The sequence below is a fragment of the Ambystoma mexicanum genome, chromosome 7p (assembly GCF_040938575.1).
Source record: "Ambystoma mexicanum isolate Mex_15411 chromosome 7p, UKY_AmexF1_1, whole genome shotgun sequence".
Classification (NCBI taxonomy): domain Eukaryota; kingdom Metazoa; phylum Chordata; class Amphibia; order Caudata; family Ambystomatidae; genus Ambystoma; species Ambystoma mexicanum.
This window is the reverse complement of record NC_090939.1, coordinates 138,920,737-138,946,474: the sequence shown is the minus strand read 5'-3', so window position 1 is coordinate 138,946,474 and position 25,738 is coordinate 138,920,737. Positions and strand designations below refer to the sequence as shown.

Here is a 25,738-nt window from a genome sequence, read left to right as displayed (position 1 = left end):
CGGCCACTGCCCATTAAAGTACAGCCTACTGCCCAATCGGGTCAGAGGACCATGGCAGGCAGCCATAAAATGAGATCTAGATTAGATACACGCCCTCAAGTCCACAGCTGTCCATGGCTGCAGCTTCAGGTAATGTCAATGAAACCTACCTTCTCTGCTCCCCTCAGGCAGTAGAATATTCTACAGTACATCCATACAGCACGTTTGGGCGGGCCTCCAAACAATATCCTTCAACACAACCTTCACTGCATAAGTGTTTTGGTAGGTGTTCACCCACCTCCCCCCACCCTCTCGAATAAAAAAATCTGTCCGCAAAAGACCTAAAGACACTACAGTGCACCACTGATATATGAAAGGGGACCGATTCTCCCATCAGCAGTGTGCTACTCACAACCAAGTGGCACATTTTCCATGAAGGAACGACAAGTCTTTGAAGACATACAATACACTTTAATTCACAATTAAAAAATATATATAAAATGCTAGAAAGTGACCCGTAGGAATAAACCAGTGTGCCTATAATAAACAAGACTTAAAACAAATCTTCAGAGATTATGATGTGTTCTCCCCCCAAAAAAAGGTGGCAAGGATCCGGTGATTCATAGTGGCAATATAAAATCCAGGTCACAAATATTTATTATACAGTCTTTCACGAGAGCAAGACTCCAAGCATGTAGAGCTCCTCACAGAAATGGTCCATCATACATAGTAGGTGGCGGCGTATACAAGACTGGGAACGAGAAGGGCAGCATGCTGAAAGTTGCTAACATACTATGGGCAGCTTCCCCCCCCTCCACCCACCCTTCAAAGTGTCCATAGGACCAATATTTCACAGGCAACCAGGAAAGGTCCTCCATATTGGTTAAGGCAAAGACCAAAAGGCAGTCCCATAATCTGCTCAAGACAGCATCTGGCGCTTCTAGCATTCAATCCGGCTCCAGTAGAACATGCTCCCAAGTAGCACCCAGAACTGAAAGAAAAAGATGGCGTCAATATTTTACACTGAACATAAGGTTCCCACCAAGCAGTTCCAATCTCACTGCAGGTTCCCGTTCCAAGGTGGCCCACCCCGCCCCCTTCACGTGGTGCCATTCAGGTGTGGGGCAGTGGGGAACAGATAGAAAGCAGTTACTCAGTACTCACCGTCCAGCACAGAATGGCAAAACCAAACCAGGCAACACCCCAGGCATGGCGCATCAAGGGACCAGCAATTAGGTCATAGCACCCCTGCACAGGAAAAAGAAGCACAATTAGCCTTCACCCTTTGCTAACATGCAACCACGGAAGAGACCCAGGTTGCTACCATGTGGTGGTTGAAGAGCTAGGCAACAAGAGTGCCACAGGACTGCAATACAACATTTGAGCATGCTAAAAGCAAGGTAAGACCTACACAAACCACACCAGGGTGGACCACTTCAATGTGTAATCAGCGGCAGAACTAGTCAAGAAAATTATGGCACGTCCAACATGCCCTTCGTAAAGATCAGCGTGATCGACACTGTCAAAGCAGACGGTTGATGCAGAACTAGGATAGAAAATAGGTTGGGAGTGCTTAGAGGAGATGAAGTTGGACACTGGTGAGAGCAGTTTCTGTAGCGCAACAGGTACAGAGGTCTGCTTGCAAGGGTGTGGGAACAGGGAAGTCTCGAAGGTTGTGCATGTTTAGAAGTGTCTCAGTGCAGAAGGAGGCACAAGGTGGGACTTACCCGCTAGGTCAGGCCAGGAATGGTCCTGGTAGGTCAATTATTTCCACCTCAGACAGGGATGGCAGGAAAAGTTGTGGGAAACAGTCGAAGGACAGGTTGATGGGTTCATTGAGGTGAGCGGCCACTACAAAGCTTGATTACCTGAGAAGCAAGGGGGTCTGATGGGTAACAAGAGAGGGTTAGGAGATGGTCTTCAGTACAAGTGTGACTAAAGCAGGAGACAAAGGCAGAGGTAGAGTGTAGAATGAGGGAGGGGGAGGGTATCTAATTTTGGAATTGTTTGTAGCAAAGTATTCCACTAGACCATTAGCTGCGAAAATGGAGTGGATGGTTATAGATTTAGATCTAGTCTTGATTTGAGAGTTCAGGACAGAGTTGCAGGTCCTCATGAGAGTGAAAACCTCCATGTGCGCAGCAACCAACGTCTGGCTATGCAGAGTGTGTACGAATGGGGGACCCATGGTTTGGGATGGGGATGCCATTACACGGGTGCAAGTTTAACAGCGGGCAGAGAGGAGGTTAACGTGGAGAGATGCAGTGCCTTGGCTTGAGGCCAAGGGCAATCTTGCAGTCCTGTTCTGCATTAGTTGCGGTAGGCAAAGTGTGAAGGTGGGGATGTTGCAGTAGTTAAGCCTGGAGAGAAGCAGTGCTCTGGAGACAGTGAGCTTCTGGTGATAGGGACCTTTGAAGTACAGCTGGAAGAGGGCTTAGGAGGGAAATCATGTGTCCCAACGAGAATGAGCTACATCTTAACTAAGTTAGAGATTTCTGTTGGAGGTGCACCAGCCCTGAATCGCAGAAAAGACAGTCAGGCATGAAAGAGTACACCGAGGGAAGCCTCAAAGAGGAGTTATCCGCATAACACTGGAAGTTAGAGAAGGTTCAGATCAAGCAGGCCAGACATCAAAAAAACCACGGTGAGAGAATAGAGCCCTGGGGACACAAGTGGAGAGAGGTGGCAAGAAATGACCCTAGTTGGACCAGGGAGGGACTGTCCAGGAGGAAAGCCACGCCAGGGCCGAATCCGCGATGCCCAGGTTCTCAGGGAGTATGATCAGGGGAACGCAATTGTCAAAGGCAACGCAAACGAGGATCAGACCTTCATGTGTTCAGGAGTTTCCATGCCTATGGCTGCTCAGAAGTCAGCCCAATGGTCATGGAGATCATCAACAGATGTTGACATGGGCAGCTTTTCCAGGAGTTTGCCCAGGAGTGCTAAAAATCAGGGGATAGGATCAACACAAGGCTTTTTTTTAGCAAGTGCACAAAGGGGTGCTTAAGGAGAAAGGGGAGAATGAAAGGAGAGGGGAAGAGCCATTGGTGAAAAGAACGATTGTACTGGCCATGGCTGGAGCAAGGGAGGCAATGTGGTCCTTGATGGTTCTGAAGAGCAGTGAGCACCTGTAAAATGACTCAATAGATTTGTCTAGAAACATTGTATGCACTGTATGGTCAGTGAGGAGGTGACCGAATGAGTTATAGGGAGAGCGCAAGGACAGGTTGTCCCAAGTTTTAGTGGTGAAATGACAAGCCACTCCCTCCCTTCTCTGCACGCTGTTCCAGCCACCTGAGGCCCTTCTCAGGGCTGCGACATTTGTGGGGAAGCAAAGGTAACTTTGCTTGGAACTACCATGGCATGGGCTGGCGTGCTGTTACTGGCCATTCCTGTCCCCTAATGGGGCATGAAAGCCATAAAAAGCAGTAGAGGCGGCCATGGCATTGGAGTGAGTAGGAAGAGAGTAGATACCCAACGCCCATTTCATGGGGGGGGGGGGGGGAAAATAGCTGTACAGGGATGCCAGAGTGTCAGAACGAAAAATCCAAGCGATTGCAAGAAGGTCTAGGGGAGTAGTCAGCATCCCAGAGTGCAAAGTGAGTTGATGCAGTAAGGATGTCCGATCAACCTACGCTTAACCTTTCCCCCAACCCACTCAACAGGAATGACACTGGATCCTCCTTTGCCCCCGTTGACCAGCTTCAGGCCCAATAGCCCAAAACACTAAACTTTGCTTCATTCAGTGATGCTTGCACCATTCTCAAAGCACCGAACTACAAATCTGCCCAGGTTCCCATCGCTCTGGATTTTCCACTGCCCAACTTTATTTAACCTTCAGGTCAGCGAGCCATACATTCACCATTTCCCAACATTGGTTTAGAAAGTGCCTAAAGTATTCATGGCCAATTTAAATCTTACCGTGTTGTAGTAATGGCCAGAAACGCCAAGTTTACATCCATCTATGTTTTCCGGCTGTCCCAAGTCATTCATCACACAACACTGGCGCGGCCAAGGGAAATCCGAATCACTGTTGACCGTCCTGAAAGACGACGCGTACGCCTGCCAATCCGTCGGGCCATTCACACCACAGCAATTATTCTGTGGAGTAAACAGTTCTAGGTCAGTCCAATAGCCACCGTACCCACATTTCTAGCTATATTAAAAATCTCCCCACGTCCATTACAGAAGCTGCTAGTTCACCACAAATCAAGTCTATGTGCACTATACGGGCACCATAGTCAGATGGAAGAACCCTCGAGGACCAGTTTGTGCAATTTGAGCGGGTGAGTATCTGCGGTGCTCATCACTGGCAGCAAGTGTTCATGCTTCCCATAGCCCTCATCTGCTACTTGTGCGCGGAGTCCAGTCAAGGTTCCTCCATCAGCCAACTCACTAACCCTGGTTACCATTGCTTTAAATGGCCAGATAGTACTGCCACGCCACGTCTCATCAGGAAGTCAGCAGCACCTCACCAGTAAGCAGATGCTTGGGAGTACCTGTACTGGCATTACTTGTTGCAATGCACACCCATTTATCACGAGACTGAAAATGGAGGTGTCGGCAGGGACAGTTTAATGCCTAAGACCTCCGTTTTGACACTTTCTTCTCACCTTATGGCTTGGTGCATCACTAACACGATGCCCTGCTACACTGCACCAAGGCAACACTAAGATTCTGCTCATGGGTGCGTGGTGCTCGCAACTAGCTGCTGTTGTAGTTAGCAGCAGACACCTGGAGCTTCAGGTTCATGAAATTAACTGCCCATTCCAGGGTGCCCCACCTCACCCCAAAAATGCAACAAAACATCTGCACAGGCTCACCAGATGGGTAGCCTTTGAAGCATCAAGATATTCTAGGTTAGACCTACCAACTTAAGCATTCTCAATTGACCAACTTTCCCCAAGGGAAACCTCTTCAGGGCCCACCTCTACAATCCATGCACACCGCCACTACAGCCACCAAAGGCTCCCCTCAGAACTCATGATACTCTCAACATGAGCAACAGTTGCCCAGTGCTCGTAGGCTGCATCCAAAATAGAAGCCCATTCCTGGCCGTTGTATGTAGGGCAAAAACAATCTAAGCCCGCCTCCAAGATCAGCGATGACAGCTGGAAGCAACAATAACCCACAGCACTCACAAGCAGCATGAGGCGATTCCAGGTTGCAGTAACACCGTTGATTTTCCAGGCCTGGTCATTGTTGACAGGGTTCGGATTCTGGTACAGCTCCAGCATCTGCCGCAGGAAGAGGTTCGGAATGAACTAGAAGGAAAACTAAGGTTAGTTGTGCCAGAAAGAAAATATATATAATTCCGCCTGTACAATAGCCAGGTGTCTGCAACCTTTGTCTCTCCAGATGTTTAACTACAACTCCCATCAGCTTTTAGTCCAACATCTGGAGGGTTGCAGAGCAACCTGTGCTAGGGCAACCTGCAACAAACATGGATCCAATTACAAATTGGTTACCACTCCATACACAGCGTTCACAGGATGCAGCTTAAGGTGGAATATAGTATCGGCACAAACCACCCTCCATTAATAAGCAAGCGATAGCAATGTGATAAAAACCCCAAAATTGTAAACATGTATTCAGTAATGAAAAATCAGGGGCAGGCAGAGGCATTGAAGGTAAGCGCCCGCCCCCCACAAGCCATAGTCCTGGGTCTTCTGGTTGTAGCCATGGATAGAAGCTCAGCAGCTCCATTCAAAGGGCTAGCCAGCCCTGGATCCTTTCCAGACCTAGCAAAACCCCTGGGGGTGGAGTAGGGTTGAAAAGCCTAATGACATGAAGATAAAGCAGATGTTCTGCACTTTCTAATCACCTTGTGCATCCACCTACCATTTGGCAGCTGCTTGTCCCCCCCCCCTTCCAAAACGAACCCTTACTTACAAAGTCACGCTGCGTTGCTGCAGTAATAGAAGACGCCACTTCAAAACAGTACACGATGAACATCAAGATTAGGTACTGGAATACATAATTTGCATGTCAATTGAACAATCTGAAGCTTCACAAAGCCATAACTACCCCACACAGTAACTAGTTGCAACCCCCCCACCCCTCTGCAAAATAAAAGTGCACAGGCAAGCTACTGAGGAATACGATTCAGGGACACCAGAGCTGTGCTGAGGGCATGCAAATCTTATATCCTTGCAATTTCTGCACAGCTATGTCACAAATGTGGCCAGTGGAAACCAGAGGCTGTGGTACAGAAGCAAGAGCATGCACACAAGTGGTTAAGGGTCAGCTGCCAGCAATTCTACAGGTCACGGAGCTACATCAAGTCCACGCTCCTGAATGCTGAACGCTCCAAGCTATGGAGACAAGCAATGGACCAAGGCAAGTATTGTACAGCAGAAAACCGAGCCTTACCACCAACAACATCCTCCGGTTGGACTTCATGACACCCACGATGCCCACAATGGACAGGACGAAGAGGCAGAAGCCGGTGAAGATGCCTATCCAGGCAGCACCAAAGATGTCGTCATTATCTGTAGCTTCAAGAAGTGGGTAGAGGCTGCTCTGGTCCGAGACAAAGAAAATGCACTCTGCCGTTAAGGCTATCCCGCACATCTGGAACCAAGAACAAACAGGTGTTAGGATTACCATGTCAATTTATCACAAGCCAAAACCATGCACCATCGGAAGAAAAGTTGATATACTAGAAGGTAAGGCAGCAGAATCTTTTATTAACACAACCATGGAAAATAACCTACCGCAATAACCACATTCCCAAAAATGAGGAGACCTTGAAAGAACTGCACACCAGCATCTTTCGCCATTCTCTACTGCTGCAATTTATACTGCAAGAAAAGAAATGCAAGTTAGTCACTCGCGTCCCTGGGTTTTGTGACACCATTGAAGGGACAAGCAGCACTATCAGACAACGTGTAAGATCACAGTACAGAGAAATTGCATGGACTATATAACAGAGGGATTTTTTAATGGGGCATCAAGTGTCCTCTGATACTCCCCAGAAAGATGGCGGGCTAAGCAAATGAAGGTCTTATAAATATCCCATTTCACCTGGAAAAAAAACGAGGCGAGCGAAACCAACATTATGAAGGGCAGCGGGGACCAGCATATTGCAACACTGATAGGATCACCATAGCAACAACTCAAAAGCATCTTGAAAGCCGACAGCCCACTCCCGTCAACAGCACACCGAATGTTACACGGTTCCCATGCCACAAAGGCACATGCATCAAGTTATGCAAACATAGGAACGCATTAAGAGATCCATTGTCCCCAATGCAGGAACTGTACAGGAAGTGGCACAGGATCAGAAGCTGCCACGGTAGACCTGGGCAAATGGCCTGCAAGGCAGCTTCCCTGCTCCAGTTGGGAGTGAACCGGTTTAGATTCTTGAAATCTAGATATAGGAGTTGTGCGAGCAGTCCCAAGACTGTAGTGGAGGAACAGTATTACAACAAAGGCAGCTGAAATGAAGAATTTGGAGCAATAGGTTAGAATCTGCAGATGGCAAGTTTCCCCTAGCATTGGTTAAACAACCAAAGAAACCTAGGTTATGAACCGAGAGTGGGCAGGTAATGTGGGGACGGTATGGGTGGGAATACAAGTGGTAGGGTGGAGGTGCAAGGGCCTCATTGCTCCCCTATGCTCAAACCCTCCTGCAGAATCCACCAAGCCACCCCATGACAAAAAGGCAGCAAGAAATTTGGAGATTTACCAAAATCAGTGGTTAGACTGGAGGAGAGGGAGTATGGAAATGGAGGGATAAAAGACACCCTTGGGGTGGAGAGGAACCAGAGTGGCAAGCAAGGTGCCATTGTTGATAGGGTATGCAAGACAAAGCTGCAGATCCAACTAGGCTTCCACCACGGTCATGCATGAGTGGCACCAGACAAAAGCCTTTAGAAGATTTGATTGGCTAAATGTTCACCACGTGCACCAGTACCCAACCAGTAAGCACATTAACCCCACGCATCAAACTTGAGGGCAAAGGATAGCCAAGCTTAGGCAGTGCTTGCTCCTACACGCAGAGTACTGGCTGTGCAGTAACAAGCAGCTGGTGGCAGACCAAACCATAGGAGATAGAAATATACTGGACTGTTAGATAATGAACACTCCTCCGCCATGATGCACAAGTTACCACTGCACCATTGGAACCAAAAGTGATTCCCATGCGGACCAAGTTATGTGCAGTTTCTGCAGCCTGTGGCTCGCTACATCCTGCAGACTACAAATCCCATGATGCACTGCCATTGAATATGTAGTCTTGGGACTGTAAGCCAAAGGACTACTAGTCAAACCCCAGTACCTGTGCAACCTGGACCTAGTGGCCTTGTCTTCCGGTGGTTAAACATGATGAATTCAGTCCTTGCGCACCAAACCACGCCCCCACGCAATACTGAATAATGGTACCAAAGGTTTGCGCAGCTGCCATGTTTTGTAGCCGTCAAAACATCACGGAGGTAGTTTTGCAGCCCTGCAGGGGGGGTTCGGTTGTTGAATACACAGGGAAGGCAACGGATGGCAGCATGCATAGCCGAGTAGGGGGGGGGGGGGGGGGGTACATGCGAACGGTAACTCTTTGGACACGTGCATCGCCACTTTCCAGATCAGGCCCTCATTCGAAATCGGCCCCACCTTCGCGTTTGAATGGTTTAATGTTCTAGTGTGCAGATGGTGTTCAGAAAACTCTGGAGGTGGGCGAGCCTGACGAAGGCTGAGCCCCAACTCGAGCCCACAGCAGGCCCCACCGGGAGCCTGTCCCGACCACCAGGCTCGGCCCTACCCATGGACTCCCTGGCTCCCCCAGCTCTCGAAAGCACAAGGGAACCAAGGTAGCGGAAAGGGGGACCCTTTCCCCAGGACTCGAAACCGGATAGGAAGCAATTATTTTATTTTTAAGTGATGCAAAGATGGACACAGACCGCCAGGTGCACACAGCAACATTGCCAAAGACAAGATCAACACAGCGCCCACTCCCACCCCAACCAGTGCCATTGCACCTCTGCTAAGTTTTGAACACTGGGCACGAAGCATGGTTTTTATAAATTCACTCCATGGCCCAATTGAGGCACCTGCAAGTGGCAATGTGCATTGGGAGGGCAGGATGAGCTAATCTGGCTTAGGGAATAGTTGGGGGTGGGGGTCAGTAGGTCCTGGCATGGGAAGAGGGGGTGTTCTTGTTCTTTTTTCTAAAGCAGAGTATCAATCTCTACCTTCGCATCAAACACGTGGGCTGTTGAGAAAAAGCAACATCGAAGCCACCCCAGTGAGAGCCAACCAATGGCACAAGATTCAGCATAAAGGCGTGCCAACCAATACAACTAGGTGTTCAGTGATGGGATGATGTGGGCGGGGTTGGATATATGGACTAACCAATGGTAGATGCCAATGCATAGGGCTCTATATGGGCAGCCGTTAATGAGAGTTATGAAATAAGGTTACTGCTGTGGGTTTCTCACTTTATAGCGTGGGCGGACTGATGTTTAGGCGTTTCTCCCGGTCATTTACTTTGGGACTAAAGCGAGTTTCTTCACGCACTGGGGCGGCTCCATCATTTTGGTGTGCAGACTGATCTTAGCCAACACACGAGCGTGTACTTTCCAGCGTGCACCGCGTTATCCATGGACCCATCAGAGCGGAATCCAGAAAATCCACCCTTGCCGTCAGAAGCCATGGAATGCACCCGAGCAGGGAACCACCTGGGCCAGTGCGGTGACCTGCAGGCACATACCAGGTGAGGCACACACATTTAAGGGTAGCATTGGTGACCACCGAGGTCTCCCTTGCTACCCCATTTTTTTTTTAATGAAGCTCCTGGGCTGTGGCCAATGCCATGAGAGCTAGAGTGGCTGGCGGTCTTGTTCAGGCTTCTTAAAAAAAAAAAAATAAGCCAAATAAATATTAAAGTGGGTTCCACAAGTGTAACACTTTGAACAATGACCGTAAATAAGAAACAACGATTCGTTCCTATTCTTTCTGGGATTATATACAATTGCTAGACTCATTAAAGGTCTATTTCAGGCACACTTCAGGGGGTGGGAGGCACTGATTTAGATTCACAATGCAGACACTAAGCATCAATTTCGGACTATGTATTGTGCTTTTCGCAAGTTGCAGTTATAGCATGCCGTTTTCTGCCGATACGTGGTGATCCATTCTTGAATCACCATATTTTTTGTAGTGTACTTATATGTGATGCCACTTCAAACAGTAATTTCCATCGCTTCCTGGGGTGGGGTCAATGTCAAAGGTCATGTGATGCCACTTACGCTACCCCTGGCATTGTGGGGCAAGGACGTCCCTGGGTGTGGCACTGGAGAGACATTCTGCGCAACCCAACACCGCCCACAAGAGTACCACCCACCTCGAAGGAAGGGCTAGTATATAAGCGTTCCTATCACCAAGGACTGGCTCTACTCCTTGGTATCAGATACCCGCTAAACAAGTACCCTTAAACTCCTAAAGTCTACACCCATTCCTTGAACCGCCTTGTGCTTTCCACCCCAGTTGTAGGTCTAGCCCGTTGCGCTTTTTTTTTTTAACCAACACGGACATGCCCACTAGAGGTGTCACGGAATTAGTTGTGTGCCGGTATGATAACCTTCTTGCCAAATGGCGGTATATCATGGTTATTGCGGTATAATATTTTCTAAAAAAAAAAAAAAAAAGGTCATACATTGTCAGATTTATCAGAAACAAAACCAGGCACCCAGAGCCAGAATTGGGCTTTTAAACATACTTTCCACTGAAATCCCATCCCTTGCTTCCACCAAACACAAACAGGTGTGGAGAGGGAGGGGTGGGGGAGAAGAGCCCTGCTGCGACTGGCAAAGCAAACCGAACAGCTTTTCTTAAGTGGTCATTCAGGCGTTTAGCTCCCCCACTGGCCAATGGTGAAGATGAACATGCTGCCATCGTTATAACCTGCATGCCACAGATCAATGGAGGCTTGTGCACATACACACACGCATGCTCTTCAGGTTACAGCCTCGAGGGCCAAAAGGTGTTCAGTATCTTACTCTTTGGTATGGCAGCAGGGAAAACCCACAGATAAGTGAATTATATGCAAATTCAATGATCGAACCACGGAAATCCCCATTGTCATGTTCAGCAAACATTATCCATTATAAATATATAAACCCCAACGCCGCCAACCAAAAGTAAGCCCTTTTCCTTCTTGGCACTGTATTTATTCTTCCTATTGCTAACATACCGGTTGTGTCAGGCATGTGTGGTTTATGGAATGGCATTAAAAACTGCTCCAACTGATACCGCTTGGCATGGCACATCCAACAGTGCAAGACCAAGACTGTGCATCACTTGCTTACTGCAGCCTTTCCAAATCATATTGCGAAGGTTATTGTTCAATTAAGTGGTTTGCGGTATCTTTAATGGTACACTGTTATACTGTTACATCCCCTAAAGCCCACAGCACAGGTGTGGCGATGGAAGCAGCATAACGTGATCGTCTATGGAGTAGGCTACTCCACTGGAGTAGGCTAGGTCACTCATGAAACTTGGGTCTGAATATATAATGCAGGGCGACAAACAAAAGTATATATAAATAAACACCATGTGCCCATGGTAATGCCAATTTCTATTACTTGGGGCTGGAGGGCAGCAATGTATATACAAATATGTCCTGCTAATCGCCCAAGTGCAAAGGCTGCAAGAGCTCACCTCCAGTACATCAAACAAATAGTTTACGGAATCTAACCGGGAGGGCAACCGCCACCAACATGTAGTCAAAAAAATTCCTACGTTAAGGGTTAGGGAACACTACCACGGGCCTACACATCTGTCTCCACAAAGCAGCTATGACGAGATGGTTCAAACAGATCTCAGGGTTGCTCCTCTAGAGGAGCACAATTGCCCCCACACACTGACACCCTAATTCACAAATATCTAGACTGACCAAAACATTGAGATGGCCTTGAGCGAATAAGGAGTCTATTCATGCAGTTCTAGTAACAAAAGCTAAAGTTGTTGGCATATCAGTTTCTAAACCATCAGCCTCACACCTCTAGTACACCAGAAGCTATCTGAACAGATGGAACACAAACCTCCCATGTCCAATTTTGGTAACGTGGATTAACAGCAGGCCCATCTCCACATGGTCGTTGATTGCAACACAGTGAAAAACTACAATTACCCAAGGATAAAACTGGACTGGCCCGTCAAGGTTGTATACAAATATCTATGTGTCCAGCCAACTACAACAACCCACCCTGTAAAGGAACACAGAAGAGTTCCACAAAGGAAGGGATGCACTGTGGATACTGACAGGAGGGTAGTTAAGCCTTACTGTTCAAGGTTATTTGGTTTCAGCACCAAGGGGGCAAAGGGTTGTAACTGGCTCCTTGGGTCTTCAGAGAAGGACCTGCGAAGGGTGAGGCAGAACCACAATGTAACTGGTGCTGAAGAAGTTCTTGGTGTTCGCGTAGAGGCAGCTCCAGGGCACAGTGCAGCTGCTGGTACCAGGCAAGAGAGGATGGACAGACATCTCCAGGCTGTCGGCGCAGGGCCAAGAATTGTTCTGTGCTGTGTGATCTGAAGGCTCTGGTGATTTGCAGCGTAATGGAGTGGTGCAGCCGGACGCGGTTCCAGGACTCCGTCTCGAAAGGAAAGAGGGGCGCTGGATGATGCTTGTGCGGCACTCTTAGCATCTTCGCAGGGCTGTTGACCTTTCAAGGCAGACGGCCCAAAGCTTGAGTGTGTGCAGGCAATTACCATGTCCTTATTTCAGATACTTTGGCACTTCCCACCTAGGAAGCTTGCTGGTAGAACCTAGCAGGGCGTGCAGGGTGCTGGCTGGTTACTTGTTCTGCTGCAGGGGTCCTCCCGAGTCCAGTACCTCCCTCAGTTCCCTGAAGGTTTAGGGGAGGGATCTTGATTCCCTCTTGAAACACCCGGCCTTCCTTACTGGTGGAAGATGCAACCTTCAATTCGGGTCCAAATGAGCCCTTGTTACTCATTTCAGAGTCTTCAGAAGATCTGCTGGGTTCAGCAATCTTTTAAAGCCAGATAGCCTACCTTAATGAAGCAATCATGGGTCCCCACCAACAATCGTCAGTCCGGACCTTATGCATACATAACAGGAGGGCTCTGCAACAGGACAGAAGGGGGTGACAACATATACACAAGTCCCACCCATTTTCCTGTCAGTTATAGATCAAAGTGTTTCTCTGGTTAACTGAGCCCTGATGAAACTGATGAAAGTGCAGGTTTTCCCTTTGAACCTCCCCTCTGAAAGGGGGTCAGCTCTGCAGGGGTTTGCCTATGGTAAATAGTGGACCCAGACATGCATTTCACTGCCTTTCATAGAGGGGCAGGAACTAGCTTCAAGCTAACACATGCACACCAAAGGGTGTTAGTCCCACCTTGCTGTTGGCTCTACAGAAACCAAGCCCACTTGGCAGACTTGCTAAAATTCCAATTCTCTCATTAGTATGCACTGCCACCAGCTGGAAAATAAGGAATGCAGATCCATGGAGCTTTTGATATTTATTTAGGGTGCTTATGGCTAGAGGAAGGTGTGCCTTCCCCTCGTTGGAAACTTTGATGTACCCAGGGCTGTCACATTCCGTGTGACAGACAGGGAAAGATGGTACCTGTAGGCTGTGCCTTCGTAGACTACAGGTGACTATGTGGTGCAGGAAGCAGATGAAATGGCTGCACATTTCTCAGGTTTGTCTCCCATCATTCATTTTCATTTATCAAAAAAACCAATAAGCCCAGGTGAGTATACAAAAGCTGAGTAGAGACCAAAAACTGGAAGCTGAATACAAACACCTTCAAAGCTTTCAAACTGAGTTGTTCAGCCAAGGAGGCAACCTACTACAGCCCCATTGCTCTTCCGGACCCAAATCATCAACACACGCCACTTTATTTTGGCATAGTATACACTGTATCTCATGATCACACATGGAACATGCAGGGGGAAATAAATCAATGTTGAGTTAGTGGACACCATTTTCCTCCATTGCGGAAAGATGCCTTTACTGTGTAGTCTATAAGCAATAACTATTGGCATGGGAAATGAAGATGGGATGTGGTAAGGGGCGCACAACCAGGGGGTTTGAGGCATCACCTACTGAGGAGTACTCTGTACGAGTAGGCACTACAGCAGCTACTCAGCAAAATAGTATACCCAGTTTTTTTACAGGCTATACCTTCTCAGGAGGGAGAGCCAGGAAGAACAGCATTGGTATTGTGGCAGCACAATCAAGGCATGTCCATCTTCTGCACTCACCGGGCAGGCTAGTAGAAGGGACCCACAGGATTCCATCAACTCTGAGAAGGAATCCCTCCCTATATAGGCAAAACACCACATCAAGCCTGTTAAGGGTCCAGTCCCAGCGGTGGTAAAGGGTCATTCCCACACTGATGTCATACCTAGAAGGCCTTGATGCAAAGTGGGGAGGAGGGGCAGGAAGTATGGGAACCCCAGCAAAAGGTAGGGAGGCCCCTTTTATGAAGCCCTCACTCGACACTGGTTTGCTCCATTAAAGACCATCAGCAGGACCCTGGTGAGAGGTGGCCCTTTGCCCTTGTGCCAGTTCCAGACCACCAGGGAGTGTGCCCTGGAATACGTGACTGACGCGCCTTCTCCCGAGATCAAGGGAAAATGCTGCGTGGTTCGACCCAACATGGTGGTTGTGTTCAGTTCAGCCGACCTAGATAGCATATACAGCTACACAGACCAGCTGTCATGAAAGCCTCTATAGAGCGGAGGGGGGAGGATCAGACGTGCAGTCCAGTATATGGGGCAACAAGACCAAAATTGGTATGGGTGCAGTCGGGCAAAGCCTCGCCCCAAGGAGCAGGGTCCTACAGCAGATGGAAATGCAGGTAATCGTGGCCATCATTAATATCGGTGTAGTCAGATGGGGGCGGATCATGTGCACGGCTGGGGAGCTCTGATCCAACTCGTATATATGTAGGTGTGGTTACAGAGGTCTAGGGTTTGGAAATGGCAGAGGGCACTCAGATGCAGAAGTGTAGCGTTTGCAGAATCTGTGGCCAAGCACAGACAGGCATTGTGGAGGGCCTTAGTGCCAGGCCTCGATGCCCCCTGCCAGCTATGTGGATGCTATTGTGTAATCTCATAAACCACCATGTCAAACCAGGCAGAGCTTATATTACACCAGCAGGTTATTTTGTTGCAGTTATATTTGTAACCAGAGGTATATTCAGCTAATCCAGCTCAGTAGGCACTTGCTCAAAATACCCTACAGTACTGTACCCCCTAGACTGCAGTAGGGAATGCAGGACCAGCTACAGAACAGAGAAGGTCCTAGCCATCTTTGTATGCCATGTGTCCTGGCATTGGTCCCTTGTTGCAAACCAGCATTAGAAAATTAACAATGCTGCTTCTCCTAGGGGCCCTTTACCCCACCATTGGCCAGTTGTTGCCAACTTAGTGCAGGTGAAAAACACAAAACAAAGATCACCCCACACAACAATCAAATCTGCCAATGTGGGTTTCATGTACCTAATGTGCACAATACCCACCACCCCACACGGAAAGTTACAAGGCTCCAAATGAAACGCACCGTGAAAGGACCATTTAACTCCCAGACGCAACTTGAACCAGTACTATTGCAGTAGTTGCCATATAAAATAAACACTCACGTGCCAATGTTGACAAATAATGTTAAAAAAAAAAAAAAAAGAGGAGGGGGGTAGACTGGCTTTAGCCAAGAAAATTGTAGAAATGGTGTCGGCTATTCTAAGCCAAAATATCCAAAGTAGTTTGTCCCTGAAGAAGTGCAATGGCCTACACCAGGGCAACCAACTATCAAGAAACGGTACCCCAGAGAGGTCACGGGGTGTTTTGCCTTGATTAGTGGGTCGTGTGCCCCTGGCAGAGTTGAAGAACTGCAGGTTAGTGTGAATATCATGTTGGTTGAAGGGGGTGCCAAGTATGTTCTAGGTAAAGGCTGGAAGTTTGTGGTCTTATTTGTCAGGGCTTTGCTATGCAATCTATTCTAGACCCATCTCCAGATTAGGTCTGAGAAGCTAGAGTGGCACGCCAAGAAGACGTCAATAGGTCTGGGAAGCCTGGGCCAAGAAGACGTCAATAGGTCTGGGAAGCATACATCATCCATTAACACTGGGAGTTGCCATTAGTTGGTGCAGAAATAAGAATGCCCAACACTGAGGGGACAAGCCGGGACAATGGACATCAGTTTATAGATAAGCCCAGCAGATTAGTGTAGGCAAAGCCTTCTGTTCAGGCTTAAGCATAGCTATTAGACGATCAGAGCATATACGCCCATTTCACCTATTGCCACGTGACTGCTTCCCCTGGAATCTGATTGGACAGGCCACTCCATTATCCTAAACTATGATTATGTGTGGGTAATTCATGCCACCTCTGCATAAGTCAGCGCCCCACACACACAAAAAAAAATATTCTAAGGAGTCTGGACATACCAAGCACCAAATTGAAGAGCGGCCCAGGGAGAAAATCGCCGCCAAGAGGCTAGGAATGAGACCAGCAGTAACACACCCGTTTCCAGAGCGGGCACATCAGTGCACTCATTCTACATTTCGGGTGTGGGTGGACATCGCTTGGGCGTCACCCACCCGGCACCCCAGCAACATGAAACGACCAGGGTGCATTGCGTGGAGAAACGTTTCCTGCTACGCCCCATCCCCCATAGGTCAGCGGGCCCCATTCACCTAGGCAAAGAGCCCCCAGCCATTAAGATTCGTATACCCCTTTCCTACAGAGTAGGAACAACAAGAAGACAGGCCCAGTGTCACCGGAAATGGACGATAGCACAGTGGCAAGCGCGGTTTTAGAAGCAAGACGACACAGAACAGTGGTTCGAATCCCGGCTGCGCACAGTACAAAAAAAACAAAGTAGAATGCATGCACGACCACGTGAGAGTTTAAGTTGAAGTGGGCGGGTGTGGTGCGCCCCCTCCAGTGGAGGGACTTGCTGAAAATATTGGGGGTGGGGGTGACATCTGAAGAAAAGGTGCCCCAGCCAAATGAATGGCGACAAAATGGTGCGCCATGGAGTTGGGGGGGGGGCAAACACCCCTGCCCCCCCTAAAATTACGCCCACGGTCCCTCTACTTCAAGTTGTCACTGTTTTTTTAAAAAAACAGAATAGTTTTTAAAGTGGAGGAAGAAGTTGAAATGTGCAGTCCAGTGCGTGTGGAAGAGGGCAGGCCACATATTAGTTCCACTACTTTTCATAAAGTTCGACCAGACCCCGCCCCCAAACACTAGGTTCGTAGCCATTACTCGCGCCACATCCTGCAAGCCCAATCCCCCCCCCCGCAATCCACGAAGTCCACGCTGTGGCATGGTAGAATTCCATCCCCGTGACCCCCATAACCCCACACACAGCAGAGGCCCATCAACCTGGTTCCGTGCACAGCCGACGGGCGCTACCTGGAGGTGCAGCCTTTCTGCCCCGCATGCACGTCAGCCCCCGAGCCTCCCGAGACACTCCCCGCCACACAGCATCACACACCCTCGCGAGCGCGCAGGATTTACCAAACCTGTTCACCGTTCGTGGAAAGAAGCAGTTTAAAAATAGACGTGCCTGTCTATGACCCCACCCGCCGGTGGCAGCAGCCAGGGGGTAAAGAGGATACTTGTGAGCAGGGTCGGGCTGGCCCATAAGAGTTTTGATGCAACAATGAAAAAGTGGCCCACAGTTGTGAAAGGCAATTCATTCCCATTCTGACAGACGGTTTGGAAAGTACCCACGGGGGAGATTTTTTGTACGGAAGAGTTAATTCAGCAACAATGATGAAAAATACAAGCTGCACAGTGAAGTGTGTCAACAGATCCACTTTGGCACACAAAACACCTGGCCCGAGCTAGCAGTTTGGGTCGGGCTTTGTCCATGCCCGCACGGGCGTAAAGGGTTGGTCCCCCTCCCAACTTTCACGGCACACCATTCATTTGGCAGGTACACCTTTCCTTTAGATGTCATGTGTCCGCCGTACCCCCCCTCCACACACATTTCTCGCAAAGTTACTCAACTGCAAGCCCACTTGTGAAGGCCACACCCGGCACGGTTTCCCTTCTCGGCTCTTTGGAGAGCACCTCCAAATTAAGGTGACACCGTCCCCCTCCAACCGAAAACACTCCCAGAGGTTAGTGGCGCGCCTCGTGGGCAGAGTGAATACGTGAGAGGCGCGGCGCTTTCCAGTGCAAGGGGCCGAGCCTCAGGGCCACAGGCTGTAAAACTTCCAATAGAAAGCCTACGTCCCGTTAAGGGTACACTAGTGAAAGTAAAACGGAAATTAACCTTATGCAAAGAAATGCATTCTACATCTACAGACAAATGACGTGACTTAGGAAGCGATGGCACAGCACCGGCCACCAGCCCGTGAGACCCCTGGACTTCCCTTAGGGCCGACCGAACACCAACCGGCCGTGCAGCCGAGCTTGCCAACCCCCTCACCTCCAACACCAAAGGTCACAGTCGCAAGATCAGCTAGGCAGGCCCGGGGGGGGGGGGGCGTGCACCATATTGGGAAGTCTCGGGCCTCCCCCGAGTCTCAGTCCTCAGCCAACGGAACAGGGCTCTTGGAAATGTATAGCTGGTCAAATACAAAACCCAGAGATCCCGTGCACACGTAATGGGGGCTTGACATAGACCCCGCCATGAGCAACAAAAGCGCGCATGCGCAATACACCAGCAACCCATTCAACGCTGGTTCTCAACACCATTTGGGGGGGGGGTACATCAGCAGCAGCGGGTACCGCTGACCCACTCTGTACTAAAGCCCGGAACGGTAGAGCAGGGCACGACTCTATGCAACCCCTTGTCAAAACCACAACCAGTGGGGGCGGGGAGGTCAATAAGCAGAATCGAACGTAATCGCCCCCACCCCCTCCAAATGCTTCCGGCAAGTTGCGAGAGGGCGCGCCCCAGCGTCCACCACCAACCTCAAGCAGCGCCTAGAAGACCCAACCGCGGCCACACATCACTTTGACAGTTAAAAAAAGAGCCTTATTCGTACGTAAACCAAATGTCCCCTCACTGCCACAGGAGATGCCAAAGAGGAATGCATTCAGGAAGGTGGATCAACCCCCGAAGTAAGGCCCCGCGACTCGGGGGTCCTTGTGAGAACCCCGATGGGGACATAGCTCCCCCGCCCATAGCCCCATTACACCCGAAACTGAAGCTAGTTTTTGGTTTCGATCAATAAACGTTTCACTGAACAGCCTGAACCCCACCAACCGCACCCCCAAAAAGTAAAATACTGCTGAAAGAAAGCGTATCATGGACGAAAACTTACTAAAAAAGCTGCAGGCTCGTCTTCGTCTATCTAGGCCGTAACTAAGCTAATGAGGAAACACCTCCACAGACCACCATTCTTACAAAGAGCGCATATGACTTTGTCCGCTGAATCCCACCCTCATTAATTAAATACGCGCAAAGCAATGCGTAATCTTGGGCTGCCATTGCAAGCCCGGGGCCAGCGAGCGCTCTCACCTGCTCCGGTCCACGCCGCGGCTGCTTCCTCCTTCGCTCGCACCTTCCTATAAGCTAAAGCGCACCTGCGCCTCCCGCCTCTAGCAAAGTCTTTAAAGCGCTGCAGGCCCTCGGCGATGGCCTGCTGGGATTGGCGCCAGCGGGGTCACGTGATCCGCAGGCACCTGGCTCAACCAGTTCCTCTATTCTTTTTGGGGTGGGGATGCACCGAGCGGCCCTGCTGTGCATTCATTATGCGAGAATGCGGCTATTAAATGGTTGCATTCCTGCGTGCACACGGGGCTGGGGGTCAGCTACAAAGGGGGCGGGGGACCTTTGGGGTGCAGTGGACGGGGGTCATAAGAGTGACAGAAAGAGGTCTAGTCCCTCACGCCAGGTGTCCGCTGCTCGAACAGGTTGGAACTTTTTGTCTTTTCTGTGTACCGGTCGGTGCCTGTAAATACGGAACTACTGATACCAGAATGCAAAGAATATGGACGGAACGGACCTATTTGGGGTGCTCAGCGTGGCTATAATTCTGTGGCTGGTGATCAGGGAACCGGAATATGTTGTGGGAGAAATATTGATAGAAATAGCTTCCTAGTGGCCCCGTTACATCTTTGATAACAGCTCGACAGTTCTGGCTTCTAGCATATGTCACTTTGCATTGTGGGACGTGTAGTTCCACGATTCGATGATACACATGGGCCATCTAATGCCAGCATACACACAAAGCACTGCTGGCTGGAACGCCAATCTTAGCTGCGGCATTGGCACACTTGACCTGGGCTACCTCGTTGCCATGCAGAGGGCGAGAGGTGAACGGGTTCATCTTTTGAACAGTGGCACAAAGTGAAGACTGCTCTTAGGATGCCCCCATGACGGGGTTAATAAATATACCAGTCCTGGTTTTTCTTTGCATTCTGTATTAATGTTGGGGCGAGCCGCAGTTTCGATTATCAAAAGGCAAAGGGGGAAAAGGGATTGGACGAACTAATTGCATAATAAGACTTTACAAATAGGCCAACTGGCACAATGTCTCCAGAGTCCTTATCATAGAGTCCTGGACTCCTTTCCAGCACTGCACACACACGGGGGACTTGGCTGAGATGGAACCATGCAGCAAGGCTGTCTTCAGCCATGTAGACTTCTGGGACTTGTAGGCCCGTACTTATTTTATTTTAGCATTTGTAAAGCGCACTGCAGCCCACAGGCAATGAGGCGCTATAAGGAAACTTTAAGAAGGCCTGCTTGAGGGTTACAGTAAGCGGCCCCACATGGTATATATAAATACATCCGAATTAGAATATAAATAAAAATAATAATAAAACGATCTGTTCCGGCAGGCCAAGTGAGTAAAGTGCTACTCTAGCAACTTGAAAGGGGTAATCCATGCTCCCGCACATTGCCATACATTTAAGACAGCTCAGTCAGTTGAGCGTCTGTTGCTGAGGCTGGTGTGTAAGGAGCCCCAGAATGCTCTGCAGTTGCTGCACTCCGCAGGTTAAAGTCCCAAGGGAATTACCCCAGCCTGCCATCCCCGAAAATCGATAGAAAAATTACACTACAGTGAATAGCACACGTTAATATTCTTTGGAGGGTGTCCCGGCCCAGTCTTGGAATTCCACTTTTCACATTTTATGTAGTCTATATGTGCAAAGGAAGTGGCTGTGGAGTGATTTCTACGGATCTGAGTACACTCGGGGCCTCAAGATATACGAGCTATACACAATTCACCAAATAACCAGTGTCCATGTATTTTTATTCTATTCGAGGCAGGTCATTTTTTGCTGAATGTGCCTGGAGTGGCTGCCCCAAGCCGCACAGGATCGGTTGGGTTGGAACCGGTTCTGCCCGCCCCTTACTGGAAGGACACTCCGTTTGGCGGCTTGGTCAGCAGTGCGTGTGACATCATGCATACTTAAGTGCCACACCCAGTTTGACGCTGGGTCCTCAGCCCCCCCCTCTGATACCCATCACGTGTAGTCTCAAAGACTTGGAGCCCTGAAGTGGTCCCAAGTCATCCAGCAGCCGCTCGTCTTCCAGTGCTGTGCTGCGCTTTGCATTCTGGAACTTGAAGTCCCCTTCATGAGCAAGGGGGAACTCAAAGTAGCAGATCGCTAGTGACCATTGGAAAAGCGACCCAGACCTGACATGCGACAACTTGACGGCTCTGGGAGAACCTCTCTGAACCTAGTTGCCAGCTGCCTCCATGTCCAGTGTTTGGGGGTTTATTTTGTGATTTTTTTTTAGCTATCATCACTTTTTATGGTGAGACTTACCAGCCCACACCGACACATCATTTTTCCTCTAAAACAAAATAAAATCGAATCTATACATTTAGCATGAAATGTGTCAATCACTTTACATGTAGGACAAGAAAATGTTGCTCTTGGTGATAGGTGACCAGAAACAAATACAGTCTCTGAATGTTCTGGAATCTTTCAGGATCCAACATCTTATATATATATATTTTTGTTTTTGCATAGGCCCATAGCCTGTAGGTAGCGTGGCACTAGTTTCATTGCAGCTTATATTTAACGCGCTTTTTTTTCCTCCCAAGCACGGGCCTAGGATTCGAACCAGCCTTGGCTCAGTGTGGTCTTGCGTCCAAGAAGCACGCGTTGCCACAGAGCCATCTTCCTGTCTCCTTTCCACTCTCCCCCCACTGGCCACTCAAGGAAGAATCTTCCCGTTGTTAGAACTGGCTGCTTCCACTGTTCTTTCTCTCTGTTCTCCACCTGAAAATGAAGTCTGCAAGGTGTATTTCTTTAGGGAGACCCTGTACAGGCTCGGCCTGGCCTGTTGGGGAAATAGGACAAAGCCAGTGTGGGCCAGGATGAGGGGTCACTTCACTGCAGCTCGTAGGTTTGACCAATGGTACTGAACACATATTCTTTAAAATGCCCCATTTGCAACAAGTTCACACACAACCCTTGCCTGGGGGTGACAGAAGGAACAAATTGCCCATTAGCAACTGTCGGTCACTTTTTCCAATGGTATCTGGACCGATGTTATGCCCCAGTCCGCCCCTTACTGCTTTCACTCTCGGGAGGATAGCTCAGGGGGAACGTGCTCGCCTTGGAAGCAAGACCACACGGAGAAAGACAGGTCCGATCCCCGGGTCTGCGTATTAAGCGCATTATAAATAACCAATTGTATCAGAAGCATCGTTTCAGTGTGATAAGCGACACAGACTCTTCTTTTAAAAATGGAGAGGCCGGCTGGCATGAGCCTATTGTCACGTCCCAGGCAAACCGAGTCAACAGAGCTTTTTCTGGTTTGCCACAAGAGGAAGGAAGTATCAGTTTCAAGTACTTTCTATTTGGCTAACAGCAGCTCACACCAGGGTGTTTACAAAGCTGGTGGCCCTTCTGCTGCTCACCTGCTCTTGGGTGGGATCCAATCCTTCCATATTTCGACATCTCTGAGGGGGACAGCACAGTCCCATCGCCAGAGAATGCACGCAGCGTTTGCAGATTGGTGAGTTCTAGTAAATTGGGGGTGGACTCAGTCATCCCCCTCTCAGGATCTGACCTTCATAGGAGTCCTGATTTGCCCCGGACAGGGGAGGGTGTTTTGCTCCTGCATCCATTTCTGGGCACCTGCAAGCGAGTAACTGATGGTAAAGAGTCACATGGCTTATTGTGTGTTCGTGATACCCAAGGCCAGGCCAGAGAGTCGCAGGATTTTGAGGCTCGAGTTCCAATAGCCCAGACGCTGAGATCAGAGCTGCATTGGTGGCTGAAGTTGGAGAATCTGGGGACAGGAGTAGGGGTGGATATTTCCATAAGGGTCACACTTCCTTCAGAGGCCAGCAGTCTGGGATTGGGAGTCACTATGGGAGAGTGGCCTTGCCAGGAAAAGTGGGTTGCCTCTGAGACAAGCGACTCCACAAATTAGAGGGAACAGGCAGGGCTCCCAAGGCCTTTGGTCAGGAAGTGGAAGGTCAGGCAGTGTTGGTGAGGAGAGACAACTCCACAGCAATGGATTGCATGATTTGCCCGCGGCGACAAGATGTTGGAGAACCTAGCTAGGGAATACAACAATAGGCAGAGATTCAGCTAAAGTCCCAGGAGGCAGCGCACTTTCGGGGAGTGGAGAATGTGGGACCAGGCAGGGGCAGCAGGTGTTTCCCAGCCTTCAAGAGGTGGCTCTACCAAGGGAAACCTTTCAGGAAGCATGTCTGAGGCTTGTGGTTCCAGATGGACACGTTTGCATCTCCAGAACCCGTTTGCATCTCCAGAAATGCTGTACGCACGTCTCGGAATGTTCTGGAATCTTTCGGGCTACAGGAGAGCCACTGATGTGGAACAGTTCTGCTTGAGGATTTAGACTAAAGAGGCATGTGAGTAGATACGAGGACCATAGGCCTGCCCCAGATGCTGGTGCATGCTTCCCCCTCCGAATCCAATGAATCAAGCACGTCAGGTCTATTCTGGTGGTAACGTACTGGCCACAAAGGAGTTGGTTTCCCACTCTGCTGGAGCTGCACGATGGGTAGGTGTTGCCTAGTTCCTTAGTGAGGGGCCAGGGAAGTAGAGGGTCCCCCAGATCCAATGCTCCGCCTGGAAACTGAACAGAGAAAGATACAGAAGTTAATTTGTCCGCTCAGTTAGCAGAGACAAGCCTTTACTCAGATCTATGCGACCACTGAGAACAAATAATGTTGAAGCTGAAAATACTGTTTTTTTAACCCTTTTTACCATACATATGGAGAGGGGTAGGTGGATGCCTCTTCTCTAATCCCTCACCACCGTCCTATTGGAGTAGCAGACGGAGAGCTACAATTGGGAATCCATGCAACATTCCTATACCTCGTCGAGTGTTTGAAAGATGATATGCACTCAGGCAGCCAATCAGAATATACCCTCACGTTGAGGCAGAGGAAGAATGTCCACTGCCAAGATGCCAGAATGCGGCAATGGCTAATATGGAGAAACTTTAAGTAAAGTCTGACAACAGAATGATGACATAAAGAAGATGTATGAACCTCAGCCGAAACGATATGAAAATACTTAAGACGGACAATGTAACTGAAGCATTAACATAAACATGTACCTAAGGGTGAAATAATCGTGAATATAAGAAGATGAAGTAGTGTGCTGACCAATAACTGTAAATGCGCTGTAAAGCAAGGTAGAAAAAGCATATAGAAGCTTGCTAAAAAGAGGTATATACATAACGTTTAGGACAGCCATACGAAGAAAATGGACGATGGCCTGTGTTAAAAATCAACCCTGCTACCTCAAAAGACGAGCCTAGGATTGCAAATTGAAGAACTGATGAAGAAGCTGTTTTCGTGTGTAGAATAAGGGCTATTTCGAAAGATGGGTGTAAGGCACAAAGGTAGTCGAATAATCAGACCATGTGCATAAGACATTTCTGCTAAGATTAGGAGAGACAATGACATTTGCTGGTGCCAAGTGTTGAAGAACCACGTGGGCAAAAGCCTATGTGTGGTGGAGTGAGCAAGTCTGTAAAGGCAGAAAGGGTAAAGGCACCCTGGTTAATAAAATAGTAGTACATGAGAGGCTGAAATTGACTAAATCGTGGACTCCTAATATGTGACTCAGAAGTAAAAAAAACAAAGGCTATTCATTAAACATTAGAAGCCGAGATGGAGATAGTGGTGTGCTCATACTCCCTTGAATGTTCCAGATTAGTAAGCAGACTACAAGGTGAACTACAAAAAGAAGACCTTGGCTAAGGATCATCAGGTCGATGACATACGATGGACTAATTGGGAAAATGGGGGGTAGTCCAATGGGATTCAAACACCTAAGTTTCGTTTTTACTCATGTGCTGCTAAACAAGCCGAAAGTCCAAGGTTAGATTGGGTTGGCAACCAATCATAAAGCCTGCCACACACTTTTACATACAATGTTGCATTTACCAATCCACTGCCATTTTCTCTGCTACAATCAGTATATTATGCGTGTAGAAGAAGCTCAGGGCGAGTCCTACAGACAAGGGGCAGCCAATGATATATTAACTTTATATAATTCTATAAATAGACATATTCCCCTAATCCAATCCCTCCCCTTAATAGGTTTTACAAATACCATATAGGATGACATCATAAATGACGTATGTAAAAGTATATACACTCGGTACAAGCAAGAGAAAGTGTGAATACACATGCATCTATTTTGATATGTGTTATGGCTCCCTGCTTTCTTTCATTGAGATTCAATCAGTATTTTACCATCTTCTTTGGGTCTATCTGGTTATTTGGTCTAAGATATTGTAACGCTCACCTGACTCCCACGGGGGCGCTGGCCTGGTTCGCGCTGCTGTGACCTCGTCTAAGGTGATGCGCAGGGTTCGGA

At 48.8% G+C, this 25,738-nt stretch overlaps 1 protein-coding gene across 1 annotated transcript; it reads right to left on the bottom strand.

Moving 5' to 3' along the window:
- Positions 1-429: 429 nt before the first annotated feature.
- UPK1B (uroplakin 1B) lies at positions 430-19,653 on the bottom strand. The gene is made up of 8 exons (XM_069635923.1): positions 19,428-19,653; positions 6,696-6,782; positions 6,352-6,552; positions 5,872-5,946; positions 5,121-5,243; positions 3,901-4,080; positions 1,144-1,227; positions 430-970 (listed from the first exon to the last, which is right to left on the bottom strand). The coding sequence occupies exons 2-8, from the start codon at positions 6,759-6,761 to the stop codon at positions 920-922; spliced, it is 780 nt and encodes a 259-aa protein (XP_069492024.1). The 5' UTR covers positions 6,762-6,782; positions 19,428-19,653; the 3' UTR covers positions 430-919.
- Between the last annotated feature and the right edge of the window lie 6,085 nt (positions 19,654-25,738).